Consider the following 24,111-nt stretch of genomic DNA (forward strand, 5'->3'; position numbering starts at 1 on the left):
TTTTGCATACCCCACAATACCACGAGACATCCATGTCTTCATCACTGGAAAATATTAACGAGCGAGTTTGATATCATTTAAAAGTTTACAAACGGGCTTGTCAAACAATTAAATAATTTCTTTAAAAAATATGTTTTTTAATAAAAATTGTCTTTTTTTTTTTTACCTTTAACATCAATTATCTAAAAACGTATAAACTCAGATTTGTTTCATTTTTGCATATGTTGTAGCTTAAACCCTAATGTATAATCTGAGATGAATGTGTTGTGCCTACCATCAGTTGAGACAGAGCATGCTCTTTAATACAGGGTGGTTGTCATTTCAATTATAGAAATATAATTCACAGAATGGACCTATACCTTCAGATCACTGCAATTTAGCTTGTACACCATTGAAATTGTAATTTAATGTAAAATTGAACTTCCAATTACTACCACAAAGATGGCTGTCGCCCCACCCAACGTTGAATGTCAACTTAAATGCAAATATCTTTTCTATTATCTATATTTCTATGATTTCAATAGGTTTCTATGGAAAATTGGCAGTGTAATTTAAAACTGATATTCGCATGCAAGTCAACATTCTCTGATGGGTGGACCTCCAACCATCTCTGTAGCACCATTTGAAAGTAAACATTTCTATTTTATTCAACAGATGGTGGGCACAACAAAAACACCTCAGATTATGTAAATAGGGACTAATCTACAACATATGCAAAAATTATGTTTTTAAATAATTGCCATTAATAAAAATAAAAAAACATTTTCATTCCATTTTTTTTTTTTAAATGATAAAATAGTATGACAACCCTTTTTTAAAGCTTTTAAATGATTTCAAACTCAACCGTTTCCATTTTCCATTGATGAAGACATGGATGTCTCATGGTATGGCAGGGTATGCAAAAAGGGTCAACTTTAGGCACCTCTAGGTCCAAAAAGTCACTGTCTGACCACTTCTAACATGTATGGGAAGTTTTGTGCAAATCAAAAGGGATGCGGTCAAAAGTGATTGAAATCAAATGGAACAACGCCAAAGCTTCCCAGAGTAGGAGCACTGATCTAGGATCAGGTCTCCCCCTCCTGTCCATATAATGGTATTCATCTTAGATCAGCACTTCTACTCAGAGGTTTCATGGATATGGGCCATGGTCTCAGATTCCTCTATTAAAAAATAATTTATTGAAATTGTATAGCTCTTTTCATTACAGAAAATAATCTCAAAGCGCATTAAAAGCAAACAAACAACACATTTAAATTGAGATGATGAAGATGGAGATGGAATGTCTCTAGTTGGGTTCGGATGATGGAAAGTCCGGGAGACTCTTCATCAGTGCACCACACCAGACCTGCTTTTCTGACGTCAGTTCCTCCAAACGTCGCTCCTTCTTAGATACTCCACCACATCTTGGCAGTGGTTAAGAACAGTCCCCGAGCCTCCTCTGCCATCAGTGGACACAGCATACAGTCCTTGTTGTGGTTCATCCTGACAGATGAAACATAAAAAGCAACCGGGATGAAAATATACTTTTCACCCCAATTCTGCAAATTTGAGAGTCAAGAATGTCAGGATGTCTCTACTGACAGTGACATGCCTCTGCTGCCTGTAGGGAAGCTGCTGGGTCAGAGAGGACCAGGGGATGCATGCTCCTGCAGTATCAGTGGGGTCCAGTGGGTAGTAAAAGTGCCACTCAGAAAGACAGAGCAGGTGATCGTATTTCTCCCCCAGATTGTGGGATAAAACACAAGCCTCATCTGATCCATAAAAACAACAGCCAAGCTCACAACTCATGAGGCTGAAGGACACACTGGATACAGAGTGTCAGTGTGTGTGAGTATGAGTGTACATGCCTGTCTGTGTGTCTGTATACAGTATGTGTGTGCGTCTCAGAATATGTGTTCCAGAATGTGTGTGTGTGTGTGTGTGTGTGTGTGTGTGTGTGTGTGTGTATGTGTTATTTCACTCAGTCAGAGCCCTAGCTCCAGATGTGCGGGGGTCACAGGAGGAGTTTAGCTCTCCCAGATGTGGCCAGGTGTTGCCTGTGGCATCACGCCACCAGACCCATGGCTTCCCTCCACACAGGGTTTTATCTAGCGGTCACAAGGTCATGTTTGTCTGCCTGTCTGTCCAATCAGCACTCCAGAATTGGAGGAGAGGAGGACCAGGGTAGGACAGGGCCAGGCTGAGGTCCAGCTTCGCTGTGGCAGGAAAGGGACACTGAACTTCTACACCACACACTAGGGCTGAGGAGGGAGGGAGGGAGAGCTGGGCAGGTTACGAGGAAGGGAAGTATTAGTAGAGGTTTGGGATCAGTCAAATCAAATCAAACTTTGTCACATGCGCCAAATACAACAGGTGTAGGTAGACCTTACCGTGAAATGCTTACTTACAAGCCCTTAACCAACAATGCAGTTTCCAGAAAGAGTTAAGAAAATATTTACCAATTAAACTAAAGTAAAAAAATTCTAAAAAGTAACACAATAAAATAACGAGGCTTATACAGGGGGTATCGGAACCGAGTCAATGTGCAGGTTAGTCGAGGTAATTTGTAATTTGTACATGCATACATAATAAAACAGCAAGAAGCAGCAGCGTAAAAACTAATTGGGGGGAGGTGTCAATGTAAATAGTTTGTGTCGGCATCCCGAGTGGTGCAGTGGTCTACTGCATCGCAGTGCTAGCTGTGCCACTAGAGATCCTGGTTCGAGTCCAGGCCGTCCGGCCGGCCACGACCGGAAGTCCCATGGGGCGGCGCACATTTGTCCCAGCATCGTCCGGGTCAGGGGAGGGTTTGGCCGGCAGGGATGTTCTTGTCCCATGGCGCAATAGCGACTCCTGTGGCGGGCTGGTCGCAATGCACGCTGACACAGTCGCCAGGTGTACGGTGTTTCCTCCGACACATTGGTACGGCTGGCTTCTGGGTTAAGCGGCCATTATGTCAAGAAGCGAACATAAAATGCATTTAGCTCATCTGGTAGGCTCGCGTCACTGGGCAGCTTGAGGCTGGGTTTCCCTTTGTAGTCCGTAATAGTTTTCAAGCCCTGCCACTGACGAGCGTAAGTGCCAGTGTAGTAGGATTCAATCTTAATCCTGTATTGATGCTTTGCTGGTTTGATGTTTCATCTGAGAGTGTAGCGAGATTTCTTATAAGCGTCCGGATTAGTGTCCCACTCCTTGAAAGCGGCAGCTCTAGTCTTTAGCTCGATGCAGATGTTGTCTGTAATCCATGGCTTCTGGTTGGGATATGTACGTACGGTCACTGTGGGGACGTCGTCAATACACTTAATGATGAAGCCGATGACTGAGGTGGTATACTCCTCAATGCGTCTGTGCTAGCAAAACAGTCCTGTAGCGTATTATCCATGTCATCTGACCACTTCCGTATTGAGCAAGTCACTGCTACTTCCTGCTTTAGTTTTTACTTGTAAGCAGGAATCAGGAGGATAGAATTATGGTCAGATTTACCAAATGGTATGTGTCTCTGTGTGTGGAGTAAAGGTGGTCTAGAGTTTTTTTCCCCCTCTGGTTGCACATGTGACATGCTGGTAGAAATGAGGTAAAATGGATTTAACTTTGCCTGCATTAAAGTCCCTGGCCACTAAGTGCACCACTTCTGGATGAGCATTTTCTTGTTTGCTTATGGCCTTATACAGTTCATTGAGTGCGGTCTTAGTGCCAGCATCGGTCTGTGGTGGTAAATAGACGGCTACGAATAATATAGATGAGAACTCTCTTGGTAGATAGAGTACCTTATGATAAGCTGTAGACCACGCTACCTCAGGCGAGCAATACCTCGAGACTTCTTTAATATTAGACATTGTGCACCAGCTGTTATTGACAAATGGCCACACACCCCCCACCCCCCACGCCCCTCGTCTTACCAGATGTAGCTTCTCTGCCCTGCAGATGCATGGAAAATCCTGCCAGCTCTATATTATCCGTGTCGTCGTTCAGCCACGACTCAGTGAAACATAAGATATTACAGTTTTTAATGTCACGTTGGTTGGATAAACCTCCACTACCACCGTATATCATCCATTTTGTTTTCCAATGATTGCACGTTGGCCAATAGAACAGATGGTAGTGGAGGTTTAATTTTCAGAAGGCAGCCCAACGAACAAAATAGCACAGTTGGATAGGAGCCCGTAAAACGGCAGCCATCCCCTCCGGCGACATTCTCAGTTAGGAGGGTATTGGGGTGGGGGGTGATTATGAGGGGGTGTGGCGGTGCAGAGGAGGTTGGCTGGAGGGTAGAAGGCAGTGGGGGCTAGGATGGAGGAAGATGTCATCTCCTCGTTATCTAGGTTCAGTGTTTACCCAGATTCCAGCTCTAAGATATCATCAGTAAATAAGCGGCCAGGGAGACGTGCTCTGGGATCCCGCCAAAAATGACCCGCCCCCCCTGCCCTCCCCTGTAAACACACACACACACACACTATCCGATGCCAAACTATGAGCTCTGAGTGACAGGGGTAGAAGACCATGGGGTGGGGGTTATGGGGGGCATTTCTTCTAGCACTAAACAGACCAGGCCAAGCAGTACAGAAAGCCTGGATAGGCCTGGACAGAGAAACAGCTGCTCTGAGTGGGATGAACAGAGTAATAGAATCAGCACTCACTTAGACATTTAAAGGCGTACCACATTAAAACAGTATAACAATGATAGATCATGATCATATCAATTATAAAGACCCAATTATAAAGTATCTTCCTCATTCTCCTTCCCACTCGTCCCTCTCTCTTTCTCCATTCTCTAGTGACGGACCACATTATCAACATAATGGCTCTTTCAAAATGACAGTGTAACGTGGTTTGATTCACTTCATATTGACCAAGTGGTTTTGAGTCTGCCCTCTCTCCATCTCAGCCTCCCTCTCTCCAACTCTCCCTGCGACAGAGTGATGAGACAGTAGAGAGCAGACAAGGTTGGGTTCCCCTGGTAATTTCGGAGGGGACGGAAGTAACCGCGGCGTCCCACCCTGGGCCCCGAATGAGCCCACTGATGATTCACCGGCCTGCGTGACGAAGGTTGGCAACCCCAATTTCAGAGAGGAGGAGAAGGATGATAAGAAGAGTGGGAAGGCGATACGGCGATACCTAAATCAGTCGCTCGCTAATGGGCAGATGTCCTGGTCTTTGACAAGTAAATTAAGCCTCATGAAAAGAGGGAAAGAGAGAGAGAGAGAGGCCAGAGGAAGTGAACGAGAAAGACACACACTACATGACCAAAAGATTGAGGACACCGGCTCGTCGAACATCTCATTCCAAAATCATGGGCATTATTATGGAGTTGGTCCCTCCTTTGCTGCTATAGCAGCCTCCACTCTTCTGGGAAGGCTTTCCACCAGATGTTGGAACATTGCTGCGGGGACTTGCCTCCATTCAGCCACAAGAGCATTAGTGAGGTCTGGCACTGATGTTGGGCGATTACGCCTGGCTCGCAGTCGGCATTCCAATTCATCCCAAAGGTGTTCAATGGGGTTCAGGTCAAGGCTCTTCCACACTGATCTCAACAAACTATTTCTGTTTGGACCTCGCTTGTGCACAGGGGCATTGTCATGCTGAAACAGGAAAGGGCCTTCCCCAAATTGTTGCCACAAAGTTGGAAGCACAGAATAATTTAGAATGTCATTGTATGCTGTAGCGTTAAGATTCACTGAAACTAAGGGGCCAAACCCAAACCATGAAAAACAGCCCCGGACTATTATTCCTCCTCCTCCAAAAATTACAGTTGGCACTGTGTATTAGGGCAGGTAGCGTTCTCCTTGCATCCCTCAAACCAAGATTTGTCTGTCTGACTGCCAGATGGTGAAGCATGATTCTTCATCAGTCCATAGAATGTGTTTCCACTGCTCCAGAGTCCAATGGTGGCGAGCTTTACATTGTTCCAGCCGGCGCTTGGCATTGCTCATGGTGATTTTAGGATTGTATGCTGCTGCTCGGCCATGGAAACCCATTTCATGAATCTCCCAATGAACAGTTATTGTGCTGACGTTGCTTTCAGAGGCAGTTTGGAACTCAGTAGTAAGTGGTGCAACGGAGGACAGACGATTTTTACATGCTATGCGCTTTAGTGGTCCCGTTCTGTGAGCTTCTGTGGTCTACCACTTTGCGGCTGAGCCATTGTTGCTCCTAGACGTTTCAACTTCACAATAACAGCACTTACAGTTGACCGTGGCAAGTCTAGCAGGGCATACATTTGATGAACTGACTTGTTGGAAAGGTGTCATTCTATGACAGTGCCACATTGAAAGTCACTGAGCTCTTCAGTAAGGCCATTCTACTGCCAGCGTTGGCCTATTTCTTATTTCTTTAATTTGACCTTTATTTAACTAGGCAGGTCAGTTAAGAACAAATTCACATTTTCAAGGTCAGGCCTAGGAACAGTGGGTTAACTACCTTGTTCAGGGGCAGAACGACAGATTTTTACCTTGTCAGCTCAGGGATTCGATCTTGCAACCTTTCGGTTACTAGTCCAGCGCTCCAACCACTAGGCTACCTGCCGCCCCCATACCATCTATGGAGATTGCATGGCTGTGTGCTCGAGTTTATACAGCTGTCAGCAACGGGTGTGGCTGAAATAGCCAAATCCACAAATCTTTAGGGGTGTCCACATACTTTTGTGTGTATATGTATATTGTAGATTGAGATTGCAGTCTGGTCCGGGGAGGGGGCTGGTGGGCTTGAGTATGTGTGTGAGATAAATTATAAGCAATTAGGTCTACCTCCTGAAAATGCGCTTTTGATGATGTGTAAAAAAAAAAAAGATGAGTACAGGAAGGAGAGTAGAGGGGAGAATAACTCTCCTGTAGTGTAGCAAGTACTGGAGGATGAGGGGGCGTTGGAGGGAGGAGGAGGGTACTGAGTGTCGGGAACCGTCCTCCCTTCCGTTCTTGTGGGATCGTCTGAAGATCAGTGCAGCGCTCCAGTCACAGACACAGCGTTAATGACCACAGGAAGAAAAACCTTTAAATGTATGTGATTCTGTCCCTGATAGCTTTATGAGACTGCCACTTCTCAGTGCCAGGGCGCTTTCCCTTGGAGATAAATTAACACACATCTCCTTTGCACCTCTGTTAAAATAACCAGATTCAGTCATTTAAGGGAATGCAAGAATGTCTAATGCGTTCTTGCTCATCGAACAGGAATGTTATTCAACATAACAAGATGTTGAAATAAGAGGCCTTGGCATAGCAGGGTCAGGCCTGGGCCCTTGCCCACACCGAGCTCCAACAGGAAACTGCTTCTCAGATATTGCCTGTCTACTTCCTGTTATTGTCTAATTAAAGGATTATTGCAGTGAGATCCTAGCAGCCTGGAATGGTCCGTTAATACTGTTGGACCTGTAGTTCTTTGGCCTGGACGTCTGCAATGAGGTTCAGGAGTGGTTGGGAGCCCAAGGAAGGTCCCAACTTGACTGGAAATATGAAACATTTTTATCTTCCCTTGGCCTATGAACATCCTAAAAGCCTGTGTCGCTGATATCAATATGGATGACTCCATTTAACCCGTTTGGAGGGTTGGATGGACCCATTGACATCATGCTTATCCACAAACATACCAAAATGGCAGCTTTGCTTTCCTGCCTTCCCCTGATTGGCTGAGGAATGAACTTCATAGCTTGTGAAGCGATCCAATCATCAGTTGGGAGCTCTGTTGGTGGGTCATCAGCATCATAGTCATTAGCAGCATCTTCCTGTGTTTAGGCCTGTGGGAATGGGAGTGGGACAGTTAGGGCTCTCTAGGCTTTGATGTAGATAAAGTAAGATAACTTTAATCTCTGACTAATTAGCGAACCCCCTTCTTCGTGTTTTTCTGTCTAGACAGAGTACATGCGACCCCCCTTCCGTCCTTCCCTATTAGGTCACTCAGGAAGCAAAACTACGTTCCCCCACTTTACTATGATGTGTTGGAAAGCAGTCAACCAGCAGCTGATATGCTCAAACCATAGATTGTCTGTCAACACGCTCAAACCTAGGGAAGAAAGAAAAGTTGGAATGTTAATTTATGAACATGTTTCATATACATAGCAAACATACTCAGACAACACTAATAGATTCAATATTTCCCGGGATATGTTTGGTTCAGGAACACATACTTTACACAGATATAGTATTATATAGTATTATATAAATGAGCAGGCTTGAGGCCTCCTGGTATGAGCTAAGTGGGTTTGTTTGGGTTTGGGGCCCAGACGTCTACTTGCCTGGGTCTCTCTGCTGGCATGGTCCCCTGCCTTGGTCTTTATCTCCCTGGCCACTTGAGCCGGGGAAGTGAGCCTGCCACATGGAGCGCCTGGCCCTCACAATCACTGGAGCTCCTCCAACATTCCCTCACAGGCTAGTCAAACAAACCTGGGGCATGCCGCCTGCCCGTGACTCAGTCAGTCCCCCCTCGGTTTGCTCTGCTCTGACTGCCGCACAGCGCCACAATGGGCACATTCCAGTCAACATCCCCAGCGGCCCAAGGAGCCACCGTCTTAATCTCCTGTATGGAGAAACCAAACAACAACATGTCTGATGGAGGGCGCTGTGACCCAATCACCACTGTGTTTTCATATTATTTCATATAAGTGCAGGGTTTTTTCCATGGAGAAACTGTCGTGCTTTCCATCCACATAAAGCACATGTTTTAGGTAGCACCTCTTCTCCAGCTGTTTGATCACAAACCGTTTGCCTCTCGAAAGACAAAACAAGAGGCCGGAGACTGGAGAGAGCATGATCCAGGCCCCACAATAGGACAGGCTTTGGTCCTTTCAGAGCCAAGATTAACAGCGCATTCGGAAAGTATTCAGATCCCTTTACTTTTCAACATTTCATTATGATACAGCCTTATTCTAAAATGGCCTCCATCATTCTTAAATGGAAGAAGTTTGGAACCACCAAGACTCTTCCTAGAGCTGCGCCGCCCAGCCAAACTCAGCATTCGGGGGAGATCGCCCTTGGTCAGGGAGCTGACAAGATTCTCTGGTCTGATAAATCCAAGATTGAAGTCTTTGGCCTGAATGCCAAGTATTACTTCTGGAGGAAACCTGGCACCATCCCTACGGTGTAGCATGGTGGTGGCAGCATCATGCTGGGGGGGATGTTTTTCAGCAGCAGTGACTGGGAGACTAGTCAGGATCGAGGGACAGATGAACAGAGAAAAGTACAGAGAGATTCTTGATGAAAACCTGCTCCAGAGCATTCAGGACCAAACTGGGGCTGAAGTTTCACCCTCCAACAGGACAATGGCCCTAAGCACACAGCCAAGACAACGCAGGAGTGGCTTTGGGACAAGTCTCTGAATGTCCTTGAGTGGCCCAGCCAGAGCCTGGAATTGACCACAATCAAACATCTCTGGAGAGACCTGAAAATAGCTGTGCAGAGACGCTCTTCATCCAACCTGACAGAGCTTGAGAGGATCTGCAGAGAAGAATGTGAGAAACTCCCCAAAAACAAGTGTGCCAAACTTGTAGTGTCATACCCAAGAAGACTTGAGGCTGTAATCTCCAAATGTGCTTCAACTATGTACTGATTAAGGGTCTGAATACTTATGTAAATGTGATATTTCAGTTATTTTATTTATACATTTGCAAACATTTCTAAAAACCTTTTTTGCTTTGTTATTATGGGGTATTGTGTGTGTGTCTAGATTGATGATGAAAAAATACATATAAGGCTGTGGATAAAGTCAAGGGGTCTGAATACTTTCCGAATGTACTGTATACCCATGTATCTGCCTCGGTATTTTGAAGTGGGGAAAGAGGAAACGGATCCTTTCCCCCTCTCATGGTTGTATCATGTAGGACTGTTATACCAACGTGTTTCTTTCCACTACGGCACTGATGTTATGTAGGTGAAGGAGCTCCTTTCTGATGAACTCCTCATGGACACTCATTTATTGGACACAACACAACAGCGTGGATGTCCCAACAGCTTTAAAACAGTTACAGAGCCCATTGCCAGTAATGGCTATAGGAATGCGTGGACAAAGAGCTGTGATGGGATGGTGAGGCTGCGGCACTGATGTGTTCCTGAAGCTGCTGTAAGGGTTTCACAAGAACCCAGCAAGGTGAAACCGATCTGTTTCAGGTTCCATTGACTCTTCAATTAGGTGTGTGAATTCCTCATCTGACTGCTGGCTCATTGGTAAAAGACCAAGTCCATATTATGGCAAGAACAGCTCAAATAAGCAAGGAGAAACGACAGTCCACCATTACTTTAAGCCATGGTCAGCCAATCTGGAACATTTTAACTACTTTGAACGTTTCTTCAAGTGCTGTCGCAAAAACCATCAAGTGCTATGACGAAACTGGCTCTCATGAGGACCGCCACAGGAAAGGAAGACCCAGAGTTACCTCTGCTGCAGTGCATAAGTTCATTAGTTTCCAGCCTCATAAATTGCAGCCCAAATAAATGCTTTAGAGTTCAAGTAACAGACACATCTCAACATCAACTGTGTAGAGATTGTGTGAATCAGGCCTTCATGGTCAAATTGTTGCAAAGAAACCACTACTAAAGGACACCAATAAGAAGAGACTTGCTTGGGCCAAGAAACACGAGCAATGAACATCTGTCCTTTGGTCTGATGAGTCCAAATATTAGATTTTTGGTTCCAACTGCAGTGTCTTTGTGAGACGCAGAGTAGTTGAACGGATGATCTCTGCATGTGTAGTTCCCACTGGGAAACATGGAGGAGGTGGTGTGATGGTGCTTTGCTGGTGACACTGTCGATTATTTATTTAGAATTCAAGGCACACTTAACCAGCATTGCTACCACAGCAATCTACAGCAATACGCCATCCCATCTGATTTGCGTTTAGTGGGACTATCATTTGTTTTTCAACAGGCTGTGTAAGGGCTATTTGACCAAAAAGGAGAGTGATTTAGTGCTGCATCATATGACCTGGCCTCCACAATCACCCGACCTCAACACAATTGAGATGGTTTGGGATGAGTTGGACTGCAGAATGAAGGAAAAGCAGCCAACAAGTGCTCAGCTTATAGTACCAGTCAAAAGTTTTAGAACACCTACTCATTCAAAGCTTTTTCTTTATTTTTACTATTTTCTACATTGTAGAATAGTGAAGATATCAAAACTATGAAATAACACATATGGAATCATGTAGTAACCAAAAGTGTATTTTATATTATTCAAATAGCCACCCTTTTCCTTGATGAAAGCTTTGCACACTATTGGCATTCTCTCAACCAGCTTCACCTGGAATGCTTTTCCAACAGTCTTCAATGAGATCCCATATATGCTGAGCACTTGTTGGCTGCTTTTCCTTCACTCTGTGGTCCAACTCATCCCAAACCTTCTCAATTTGGTTGAGTTCAGGGGATTGTGGAGGCCAGGTCATCTGATGCAGCACTCCATCACTCTCATTTTGGTTAAATAGCCCGTACAGAGCCTGGAGGTGTGTTGGGTCATTGTCCTGTTGAAAAACAAATGATAGTCCCACTAAGCCTAAACCAGATGGGATGGCATATTGCTGCAGAATGCTGTAGTAGCCATGCTGGTTAAGAGTGCCTTGAATTCTAAATCACTGACAGTGTCACCAGCAAAGCACCCCCACACCATAACACCTCCTCCACCATGCTTTACAGTGGGAAATACACATGCAGAGATAATCCGTTCAGAGATAAGCCATGTCGCTGTTGAAACAAAAATCTCAAATTTTGACCCATCAGACTTCCACCAGTCTAATGTCCATTGCTTGTGTTTCTTGGCCCAAGCAAGTCTTCTTCTTATTGGTGTCCTTTAGTAATGGTTTCTTTGCAGCAATTCGACCATGAAGGCCTGATTCACGAGGTCTCCTCTGAACGGTTGATGTTGAGATGTGTCTGTTACTTGAACTCTGTGAAGCCTTTATTTGGGCTGCAATTTCTGAGACTAGTAACTCTAATGAACTTATCCTCTGCAGCAGAGGAAACTCTGGGTCTTCAATTCCTGTGGCGGTCATGAGAGCCAGTTTCATCATAGCGCTTGATAGTTTTTGCGACTGCACTTGAAGAAATTTTCAAATTTCTTGAAATGTTCCGTATTAACTGGCCTTCATGTCATAAAGTAATGGTGGACTGTAATTTCTCTTTGCTTATTTGAGCTGTTCTTGCCATAATATGCACTTGTTCTTTTACCAAATAGGGCTATCTTCTGTATACCCCCACCCCCTACCTTGTCACAACACAACTGACTAGCTCAAACGCATTTAGAAGGAAAGAAATTCCACAAATGAACTTTTAAGAAGGCACACCTGTTAATTGAAATGCATTCCAGGTGACTACCTCATGAAGCTGGTTGAGAGAATGCCAAGAGTGTGCAAAGCTGTCAAAGGCAAAAGGTGACGATTTGAAGAATATAAAATATATTTTCATTTGTTGAACACTTTTTTGGTTACTACATGATTCCATATGTATTATGTCATTGATGTCTTCACTATTATTCTACAATGTAGAAAATAGTAAAAAATAAAGAAAAATCTTTGAATGAGTAGGTGTGTCCAAACTTTTGACTGGTACTGTATCTCTATGCACAGAGTCCTCAACCTCATGCCTTATGTTAACCAGTAATGAGTAATAATTGTAATTTCTCAACCCCAGCTCTCCTAAACCAAAAACTGAATCCGTGAACCCCTTATGAGGCAGTCATAGAAGGAAAACACCTACATTCCCTAGAAGTAACTGCCCAACAGTTTTAATGGAGGATTTTATAGGCAGGGGCAGGGTGTGACCATGTATTTTTGTAAGTTATCACAGACACTTGACAGGAAGTAAGAGGGCCACAAACAGGAAGGAGCGGAATGTGCTTCCTGTTGGATGGCGTTAGACAGGGCAGATTCCTTGTACCATCGTGACAGCCCCTCTCCTCTTGTAACACTGGCGCACAGGGATGTTTTTCCACTGGGAGAAGCAGAATCCAGGAAAGAGAAACTCAATGGTAGATAACATTGAGAAACAGTGTGCCCACTATGCAACAAATGAGGCAGACCACAAGACTCAGTCCACAGCACAAAAATAGGATTATCATAAAGTGACCAATCACACTCTTCTCACTCAAAGGAGACAGTAAACGAACTGTACACACAGCAACTAGCTGTATCATCACTTAGTTGCGGATACACTACTGCAACGAGATTAACGTTCAGACCACTTCTGTTTTTCAGAGCTTGGACGGCACATCGAGAGTGCGGGCTGGGAGGGAGTTGAGCACTGCTGCCACTGCCTGGGAACATGAAATTAACATTGGTCGTCCTTGAGGGCTTTCTGATTCAATAACAAGGGCCCTATGACGTCACAGGGTTTTACTCATACTTCCGGGGGGGGGGGGGGGGGGGGGAATGGCTGTGACTCACCCTCTCATTGATGATTGTCTCCACAAAGCGGTCAGTATCATTCAGGCACAGCGACCGCCTAATTCCATTCCAATAAAAGTATTTATTGGAGACGCACACAAAACACACCTTTTAGGAAGATTAAATATTACTGATGCCTCTTCATAAGGGCAATTTGTGAGGATGACGAACTCTACACTATTGATCACTCATAAGGAGTTTCAACTGACAAATGTGTAAACTAAAGATGTCACATTGATCCACACACAACATATGCAAAGAGCTTTGACCTTAAACAGTCATTTATAGTGCGTTAAAAAAGTGTCTTAAAGACTGGGCAGTCGAGATCAATTAGGCTAAGTCTACTTTCTTCTCATCCATATTAACTCAGAAAACCAGAGGTTGCAATAGCATCTGGGCTGACTGGCACAATACTGGAACGTAGGCCAACGTGTCAGGGTCCTATCAAAATAAAAATATTCATTTGAAACTATAGGACAACCAGTGACCACTGAAAGTTAATATTTCATTCAGTGAAAGGAATACGATAACGTCGACATCACCAACACCTTCATCTACAACATATGGCCTACTTAATCAACACATTGTCAAATTCAACGCAAGTGACAAAAATGTTTATTCAAAGTAGAAAAAAAAACAAAGTGCACATGCCCGTTGACAATGTAATAGGCTTCAGTGGTAAACAAACATATCTCAGCAACAGATCTTATCAGAAGGAACAAGACAAGAACCACATTGTCCTATACTCAAGGAACAATGCCAAGATTTTCAGGTTGCCAGACAATTCAATCCAAATTCCACCTGCGGACATGCGTCCTCGTCTCTTCCTAATGAAATGGACTGGACAGCCGAGAACTGCTGAGTGTCAGATAACCTGGTGGTATAAGAGCCCCCTGACATGTCAGCACTGTCTTTGCAACAGACATCTCCCTCCAGTGGAGGTACAATGAATAGGAAACGATGAAAAAATCTAATCATAGACTGTATATCAGAGTTCTCAATACCTGGCTGGCCACATAAAAAACATATGGCAATGGCAAGTCTCCCTCATACTCAAAGTAACAGAATAATACATGGAAACAGCTTGCTACATATTCAGCCAGACAGAACACCCTGTGTAGCAATGGAACAGTTATCACTCTCCCAAAACACCCTGTATGTGAAACGAAATCATATTAAAAATAACAGTTCAAATCGGATTTCTTGGACATCTGTTCAAAAACATCACAATTAAGTGAACAGCACTGAACATCACAAATTGGTGAACAGCACTGTTCAGAGATCAAAGGAATATGAAATGACATCCTGACATCTGAGCAGAGCTTCTTTTTGCACCCCAATGGGGGTATGCAGTTCTGAAACTTGGAAGTTGAGCACGTCAATGTCCGAAGCTCCAAACTTGGCCTCAACCTTGACTCTCTCGTACATGTGGAATTGCACCTGCTTGTTGGTCATGGCTATGAGCGTTCTCAGGAAGCTTTCTCTCAAAACCGACCGTGCACGCTGCTCTTCTCTCATTTGGACTGAGTCGGTCCCTGTTTCAGTCGAAGCTGAAATAGTAGTTGGACACAGCGCGATGAAACGGGGTGAGTTCGGGTCGAATCCGCGGCCATTCGGATCAGGTCCTCTCGGGAGGCGAAGCACAGATACGTGTGGTCTCATTTCGACTTTTTGTCACTCTCTGCAATCACAAAGTAGGACAGGGATGTTGGCATGATGTGCACAAAAAGTTTGAAGAAATTGCAACTAGATTCATAACGACACAAGTTAGCTACTGTAGCTAGCTGTGGTTGCTCTGCGTTGTCCCATTCGCTAACTAGCCAGCATGCTGTCTTATAAGAGTATGAGTACAATGCTGTAGAGCTAGCATTAGCTAGTTTATGTTCATAGCTTGCAAAGGGAAGTCACTCGTATTTAAATACTTACCGACTCAGAGTACGAAGATTATATTTGAAGTTGGCAAAGGAGTACGTTTTATGAGTGCCGTTTGAGTTGGTACGCGTACATTTTGTTGTCCCTCTGACAAATGTGACCGGAAAATGTAGGGTATTTTTTGGTTCCGCAGGGGGACCCCTCGACGCAATCTTTGACACTGATGCCTCCTAGCGAATAAATAAGGGAGCACTCAAAATGTTGATGTGCACCGTACACCAAGGTGTTAGGCAGGCTGTGACTGTAGTTAGGCTGCTGGGGCCATGTGAAGCATTTAGCTATCCTGTTTACTGTAGTGTTTGTATAAAATATGTATTCCTACTTGATTGATTGATCAATGAGCGTGCTCCACTGAGAAATCATGAATCAAATTGAAACAATGTGAATTTCAGGGGACAATAAAAATGCTGATACATTTGAATGTAAAGAATTGCACTTTCAAATAAAAAATGTTGTGTGTTTTTTTTTGGCCTCACCCGTCTGAACAGTCGGCTGTGAATGCCCTCACCCATACACTTAAGATGATTCTTAGGTTCTGACCCTCTACTACAGGGTGGCTGGTAAGAAGAGGCGGATGTGCTTACTGTGCTTACTGTTTACACACACACAGTGCCAAACAAACCACATATTCCTACATTCCTATGTCAAACCTTAGGGTCAGATATACTGCTATACTGCTCAATAACAAGATTTTTCAATGTGCATGTTGTTACATCTTTTAACATTGTTTTCCAGATGTATTTTATTTTTATCTAATGTTGTTTTTTTTCTTCATTTGTTTTTACAATGCAACCAATTTTGACTTTAAAGCTTGGCCATGTAGTGGGAACCATTTTTCAACACTCAAGAAGTTAGATCCATTATTTCAAATATATTCACTATGTCAGCAATGTTAACTTACATTGCATTATTCAGTAACCACATACACATTTAATACACATCTTAGTTTCCCACTAGCATTCCACTAAATGAAAGACGATAGAAATGAACTTTTGACCATTGACAGCTGACAGTATTTGCTCTGACTTCTTCAGTTTGAGGTCTGGGATGTACGCCATGTCTCAGCCTCCAGTATTTATGCTGCAGTAGTTTATGTGTCGGGGGGGCTAGGGTCAGTTTGTTATATCTGGAGTACTTCTCCTGTCCTATTCTGTGTCCTATGTGAATCTAAGTGTGCGTTCTCTAATTCTCTCCTTCTCTCTTTCTTTCTCTCTCTCGGAGGACCTGAGCCCTAGGACCATGCACCAGGACTACCTGACATGATGACTCATTGCTGTCCCCAGTCCACCTGGCCGTGCTGCTGCTCCAGTTTCAACTGACCTGAGCCCTAGGACCATGCCCCAGGACTACCTGACATGATGACTCCTTGCTGTCCCCAGTCCACCTGACCGTGCTGCTGCTCCAGTTTCAACTGTTCTGCCTTATTATTCGACCATGCTGGTCATTTATGAACATTTGAACATCTTGGCCATGTTCTGTTATAATCTCCACCCGGCACAGCCAGAAGAGTACTGGCAACCCCACATATCCTGGTTCCTCTCTAGGTTTCTTCCTAGGTTTTGGCCTTTCTAGGGAGTTTTTCCTAGCCACCGTGCTTCTACACCTGCATTGCTTGCTGTTTGGGGTTTTAGGCTGGGTTTCTGTACAACACTTTGAGATATCAGCTGAAGGGCTATATAAATACATTTGATTCGATTCGATTTTCTTTGCCATGTGCCTTTTTCAACAGATTTTCTCTTTCTTTCTCCCCCTGTTTCTTTTCGTTATAGTTCCTTGCCACCTCGTCCAGGTGGGCCTTCACCCTCTCCTTTTTCTTCTTCACTTCTTCCTTACTCTCTGCTTTTGTAGCTCTGAGCAGCTCTTTCACTTTGTTCTTCTCCAATTTTTCTCTTTCTTGACTCTCCCTTTTCTCCTTCTTTGCCCCGACTCTCTGGGAACTGTTTGTTTCATATGTTAGACAGTGATCTTGGACATTATTATTAGTCATTCTCTAGCATGCAGTCTACTTAATCTGATGAATCGGGCTAGTATAACCCTTAGGAGGTGATTTATGAACTCCCTGAACTGTGACTGGTGAAATGGAGTGCTGTACCTGAATGCTTTGTTCACCCTCTCCACCATATCTCTCTTCTCTATTGCCCATCTGTCTTTCTTCCATTTGCATTTTCTCTGTTTCTCTACTCTTTCTCTCCCGCTACTCTTCCTTTTCCATCTCTCCCTTTTCCATCTCCCATCCCTTCTTCTCTTGTCCATGCAGGCAAAGAATCCTCATCTTTTCTCTTTCCAGGGCCTCTATCGCTCTCTCCTTTTCTCTCAGTTCAATCATCCACTCCTCTGCTGCCTGTGTGCTCCTTCTCTTAATCTCCTCATTCTCCTTCATCCATCTTTCCCCCTGTTGATCCCAGATTCTTTGTAGGCCAGCCTTGGCCTTGGCCCATCTCCCCCTGTCCTCCTTCCAGCCTACTAAGGTCTGATTCCTCTCCAGGTCTGCTTTGGCCAAATCTGTCTTCAAACCATCTCTTATGAGATTCCATCCATTCCTCTCTCACAGCCTGTCCTTCTCCACCCTTTCATTCCCAGCTCACAATCTCTTGTTCTCCACTGTCACCTTTCTCATCTTGACTTCTAGATTTTATTTCTCTGCCTCTAAGCTTTCTCTCTGTTTCTTCAACATCTCTCTCTTCCTTTAATTCTCAGCTAACAGCTTAGTACTCTCCACTGTTACCTCTCCTATCTCGGCCAAGTTCAGTATGTTCTGCACCTTCAGCTTTGCCATCTTGAGCTCCATCTTCTTTCTGTCTGACACTACGCGTTTAGCTTTTGTCATTCTTTTGTTCCTCCTTCACCTTGTTGCCTTTCTCAATCTCTTCATATTCAGTCATCTCTTTCTCCATCTCACTGACTCCTCTCTGCATCGATATACACTGCTCAAAAAAATAAAGGGAACACTTAAACAACATAATGTAACTCCAAGTCAATCACACTTCTGTGAAATCAAACTGTCCACTTAGGAAGAAACACTGATTGACAATTAATTTCACATGCTGTTGTGCAAATGGAATAGACAACAGGTGGAAATTATAGGCAATTAGCAAGACACCCCCAATAAAGGAGTGGTTCTGCAGGTGGGGACCACAGACCACTTCTCAGTTCCTATGCTTCCTGGCTGATGTTTTGGTCTCTTTTGAATGCTGGCGGTGCTTTCACTCTAGTGGTAGCATGAGACGGAGTCTACAACCCACACAAGTGGCTCAGGTAGTGCAGCTCATCCAGGATGGCACATCAATGCGAGCTGTGGCAAGAAGGTTTGCTGTGTCTGTCAGCATAGTGTCCAGAGCATGGAGGCGCTACCAGGAGACAGGCCAGTACATCAGGAGACGTGGAGGAGGCCGTAGGAGGGCAACAACCCAGCAGCAGGACCGCTACCTTCGCCTTTGTGCAAGAAGGAGCAGGAGGAGCACTGCCAGAGCCCTGCAAAATGACCTCCAGCAGGCCACAAATGTGCATGTGTCTGCTCAAACGGTCAGAAACAGACTCCATGAGGGTGGTATGAGTGCCCGACGTCCACAGGTGGGGGTTGTGCTTACAGCCCAACACCGTGCAGGACGTTTGGCATTTGCCAGAGAACACCAAGATTGGCAAATTCGCCACTGGCGCCCTGTGCTCTTCACAGATGAAAGCAGGTTCACACTGAGCACATGTGACAGATGTGACAGTCTGGAGACGCCGTGGAGAACGTTCTGCTGCCTGCAACATCCTCCAGCATCACCGGTTTGGCGGTGGGTCAGTCATGGTGTGGGGTGGCATTTCTTTGGGGGGCCGCACAGCCCTCCATGTGCTCGCCAGAGGTAGCCTGACTGCCATTAGGTACCGAGATGAGATCCTCAGACCCCTTGTGAGACCATATGCTGGTGCGGTTGGCCCTGGGTTCCTCCTAATGCAAGACAATGCTAGACCTCATGTGGCTGAAGTGTGTCAGCAGTTCCTGCAAGAGGAAGGCATTGATGCTATGGACTGGCCCGTCTGTTCCCCAGACCTGAATCCAATTGAGCACATCTGGGACATCATGTCTCGCTCCATCCACCACAGACTGTCCAGGAGTTGGCGGATGCTTTAGTCCAGGTCTGGGAGGAGATCCCTCAGGAGACCATCCGCCACCTCATCAGGAGCATGCCCAGGCGTTGTAGGGAGGTCATACAGGCACGTGGAGGCCACACACACTACTGAGCCTCATTTTGACTTGTTTTAAGGACATTACATCAAAGTTGGATCAGCCTGTAGTGTGGTTTTCCACTTTAATTTGGAGTGTGACTCCAAATCCAGACCTCCATGGGTTGATACATTTGATTTCCATTGATAAGTTTTGTGTGATTTTGTTGAGCAGTGTATGTGGAGAAACATGTATTCCTAATAATATCTCAGCATATGAGGCTGCATGGACGTTTAGACTGTCCTACATGTATCTTACGCCTACAACGTCTTGCAGCGTTTTTAGAATCATTATTTAGCCTGCCTTGTCACAGGCGTAACAACATGTAAATTGACGGGTCTGGTTAGGTTCACCAAGTGTCCAGTAGAGGGCACAGCTACCCCAGGAATCCACTGAAGTCTATACAGTAGAAGACACTAAATAATGCATGCTATTGTCTGACTGGCCTAGCCTAAATGGCGCCACACCAAACTGGAAGTCTTTCGACTAGCTTGGAAAGACAGTACTGTGCAGTACCAAAGAGCCCTTACTGCTGCTCGATCATCCTATTTTTCTAACTTAATTGAGGAAAATAAGAACAATCCGAAATTATTTTTTGATACTGTCGCAAAGCTAACTAAAAAGCAGCATTCCCCAAGAGAGGATGACTTTCACTTTAGCAGTGATAAATTCATGAACTTCTTTGAGGAAAAGATTATGATTATTAGAAAGCAAATTTCGGACTCCTCCTTAAATCTGCATATTCCTTCAAAGCTCAGTTGTCCTGAGTCTGCACAACTCTGCCAGGACCTAGGATCAAGAGAGACGCTCAAGTGTTTTAGTACTATATCTCTTGACACAATGATGAAAATAATCATGGCCTCTAAACCTTCAAGCTGCATACTGGACCCTATTCCAACTAAACTACTGAAAGAGCTGCTTCCTGTGCTTGGCCCTCCTATGTTGAACATAATAAACGGCTCTCTATCCACCGGATGTGTACCAAACTCACTAAAAGTGGCAGTAATAAAGCCTCTCTTGAAAAAGCCAAACCTTGACCCAGAAAATATAAAAAACTATCGGCCTATATCGAATCTTCCATTCCTCTCAAAAATTTTAGAAAAGGCTGTTGCGCAACAACTCACTGCCTTCCTGAAGACAAACAATGTATACGAAATGCTTCAGTCTGGTTTTAGACCCCATCATAGCACTGAGACGGCACTTGTGAAGGTGGTAAATGACATTTTAATGGCATCAGACCGAGGCTCTGCATCTGTCCTCGTGCTCCTAGACCTTAGTGCTGCTTTTGATACCATCGATCACCACATTCTTTTGGAGAGATTGGAAACCCAAATTGGTCTACATGGACAAGTTCTGGACTGGTTTAGATCTTATCTGTCGGAAATATATCAGTTTGTCTCTGTGAATGGTTTGTCCTCTGACAAATCAACTGTACATTTCGGTGTTCCTCAAGGTTCCGTTTTAGGACCACTATTGTTTTCACTATATATTTTACCTCTTGGGGATGTTATTCGAAAACATAATGTTAACTTTCACTGCTATGCGGATGACACACAGCTGTACATTTCAATGAAACATGGTGAAGCCCCAAAATTGCCCTTGCTAGAAGAATGTGTTTCAGACATAAGGAAGTGGATGGCTGCAAACTTTCTACTTTTAAACTCGGACAAAACAGAGATGCTTGTTCTAGGTCCCAAGAAACAAAGAGATCTTCTGTTGAATCTGACAATTAATCTTAATGGTTGTACAGTCGTCTCAAATAAAACTGTGAAGGACCTCGGCGTTACTCTGGACCCTGATCTCTCTTTTGAAGAACATATCAAGACCATTTCAAGGACAGCTTTTTTCCATCTACGTAACATTGCAAAAATCAGAAACTTTCTGTCCAAAAATAATGCAGAAAAATTAATCCATGCTTTTGTCACTTCTAGGTTAGACTACTGCAATGCTCTACTTTCCGGCTACCCGGATAAAGCACTAAATAAACTTCAGTTAGTGCTAAATACGGCTGCTAGAATCCTGACTAGAACCAAAAAATTTGATCATATTACTCCAGTGCTAGCCTCTCTACACTGGCTTCCTGTCAAAGCAAGGGCTGATTTCAAGGTTTTACTGCTAACCTACAAAGCATTACATGGGCTTGCTCCTACCTATCTCTCTGATTTGGTCCTGCCGTACATACCTACACGTACGCTACGGTCACAAGACGCAGGCCTCCTAATTGTCCCTAGAATTTCTAAGCAAACAGCTGGAGGCAGGGCTTTCTCCTATAGAGCTCAATTTTTATGGAACGGTCTGCCTACCCATGTCAGAGACGCAAACTCGGTCTCAACCTTTAAGTCTCTACTGAAGACTCATCTCTTCAGTGGGTCATATGATTGAGTGTAGTCTGGCCCAGGAGTGGGAGGGTGAACGGAAAGGCTCTGGAGCAACGAACCGCCCTTGCTGTCTCTGCCTGGCCGGTTCCATTCTTTCCTCTGGGATTCTCAGCCTCTAACCCTATTACAGGGGCTGAGTCACTGGCTTACTGGGGCTCTCTCATGCCGTCCCTGGAGGGGGTGCGTCACCTGAGTGGGTTGAGTCACTGATGTGGTCATGACTCAACCCACTCAGGTGACGCACCCCCTCCAGGGACGGCATGAGAGAGCCCCAGTAAGCCAGTGACTCAGCCCCTGTAATAGGGTTAGAGGCAGAGAATCCCAGTGAAAAGAGGGGAACCGGCCAGGCAGAGACAGCAAGGGCGGAACATTTGAACATCTTGGCCATGTTCTGTTATAATCTCCACCCGGCACAGCCAGAAGAGGACTGGCCATCCCACATATGCTCTCTCTAATTCTCTCTTTCTTTCTCTCTCTCAGAGGACCTGAGCCCTAGGACCATGCCCCAGGAATACCTGACATGATGACTCCTTGCTGTCCCCAGTCCACCTGACTGTGCTGCTGCTCCAGTTTCAACCATTTTTGGACATGATAGCCTAACATTGGTTTAAATTGCTATTTAAACCAATGTTAGGCTTTCATATCCAAAAATTGTGTTGATATAGGCAAGCCTATTCTACTATAGGTTGAACTGAAAATGGCAGACATTCACATCAGATAGTGTCCTCCCACCCACTGGGGAGCCAGGCCCTGCCAGGCCCACCCTATCAGACTGAGCAAAAGCCAAAAAAGTATACATTATATATATATTTTTTAACTCCTCAATTTTCAGGACAGGTTCTTTGAGTGACTCAGACCAAAACACAGGCTATAGGATAGGCCTAATACAGAAATATTAGTCACTACAATGAATATAGGGGAAATTATATAGACATGCAGTGGCGACACGTCATTCAGGCTGTTTTGAGCCCCACATGTTTAAGTATAAATACTTTTTTTTGCCTGTTTTGTGTGTTATTTTGGCATTAATACGTGTCACATATCAGTTTGCAAACAATGTAAACCTAACATGGTCTCTTTTTTGCTGTCTTGAGTAAGGCAGCTCCAAAATGCAGGTGTTTCAGCTTAGCTCAGCTCTTTCTGTGGTGGTGGGGCAGCCAGCAGAAAATACAGAGCGTAGGGGTTGGTAATGTTCTTTAGTTGCGCCGTGATTGGCTCAGTGTTCTGTCACTCAATCGGGCCACTACATCACCGCAACATCTACGCGGAGAGCTAGAAAGTTCAAGCCCCTTGGGTGCTGCCATAGAGTTACATTAGAAGTGCTCATCCAAGAAGGCTCAAGGTCATTGGCCACAGATAAAACGACGTCAAATCACATTATATCTACCGTAGCTTTTATTGGACGGATCATGTCAACATCATCCTTTCAAAATCTTAGCTTGCAAGCTTGACAAGCAGTCATCATCGTGCATCAAGTTGGCAATCTAATGGAAAATCCTTTTCAATACTTATCGTTACTAAATAAAACTTATTGGTGCTCATCAGCCATTGGCCATAAACATTAAACAACAAGTTATAAATCACAAATTGAACAAGCAGTGTGTCAAGAAGCAGTGCGGCTTGGCTCTCGACCTTCGCCGAGTCCGTAGCGGGGTGGCAGTGATGGGACAAGATCGTAACTACAAATTGGATATTACGAAAAAGGGGGTAACACCATGGGACAGAAAAGTTTGAATACATTGGCCATGCTGTCAATCCAGCATGATTTATACCGTGTTCAAAACAACTGGAAACTCGGATCTGGAAAATCTCAGACTTCAGTGAGTTCCAAACTGGGAACTTTGATAAAACTAGCTCCGACGGGGAAAATACGGAAAATTATTTTGAACGGTCATCCAACTCGGAATTCCAAATCGGGATTCGGGCCTTGTTCTAGCGCCCACAAGAAGGACCGCGGCGCCACCTTCCTGTTCAAGTGAGCACAGCACAACTAGGTGAGTCCAAAAATATATTGTATGCTGTTGCATAAATGATGTAATATGCCAGAGAGATATGCATACTTTAGCCAAGTAACACTAAGTGTACTGTATGTTGTGTAGTAAGCTGTTAGTAGCCCATGTGCCTCACCCGAATAATTTGGCCCCTTTCCTACCTCCTAACTTCCCCTACTGTTCTGAGTTGATGGTGCACATGTAGCTTATAGCCTGTTTTAGAGAAAAGTAAACATTGAATATTGTAAGAGCTTTCATTGTCTGCTT

At 44.5% G+C, this 24,111-nt stretch overlaps 1 protein-coding gene and 1 pseudogene across 1 annotated transcript; both read right to left on the bottom strand.

Annotated features, from left to right (window-relative positions):
• Positions 1–13,932: 13,932 nt before the first annotated feature.
• On the bottom strand, positions 13,933–15,396 carry LOC110507421 (gem-associated protein 7). Its single transcript, XM_021587407.3, has 2 exons — positions 15,260–15,396; positions 13,933–15,014 (listed from the first exon to the last, which is right to left on the bottom strand). Exon 2 carries the CDS (start codon positions 14,993–14,995, stop codon positions 14,609–14,611), a length of 387 nt encoding a protein of 128 aa, XP_021443082.2. The 5' UTR covers positions 14,996–15,014; positions 15,260–15,396; the 3' UTR covers positions 13,933–14,608.
• A 1,852-nt stretch (positions 15,397–17,248) lies between these two features.
• Positions 17,249–18,041, bottom strand: LOC149971210 (uncharacterized; annotated as a pseudogene).
• Between the last annotated feature and the right edge of the window lie 6,070 nt (positions 18,042–24,111).

This window comes from Oncorhynchus mykiss, chromosome 27, assembly GCF_057628025.1.
Source record: "Oncorhynchus mykiss isolate SJ-2025 chromosome 27, ASM5762802v1, whole genome shotgun sequence".
Taxonomy (NCBI): Eukaryota; Metazoa; Chordata; class Actinopteri; order Salmoniformes; family Salmonidae; genus Oncorhynchus; species Oncorhynchus mykiss.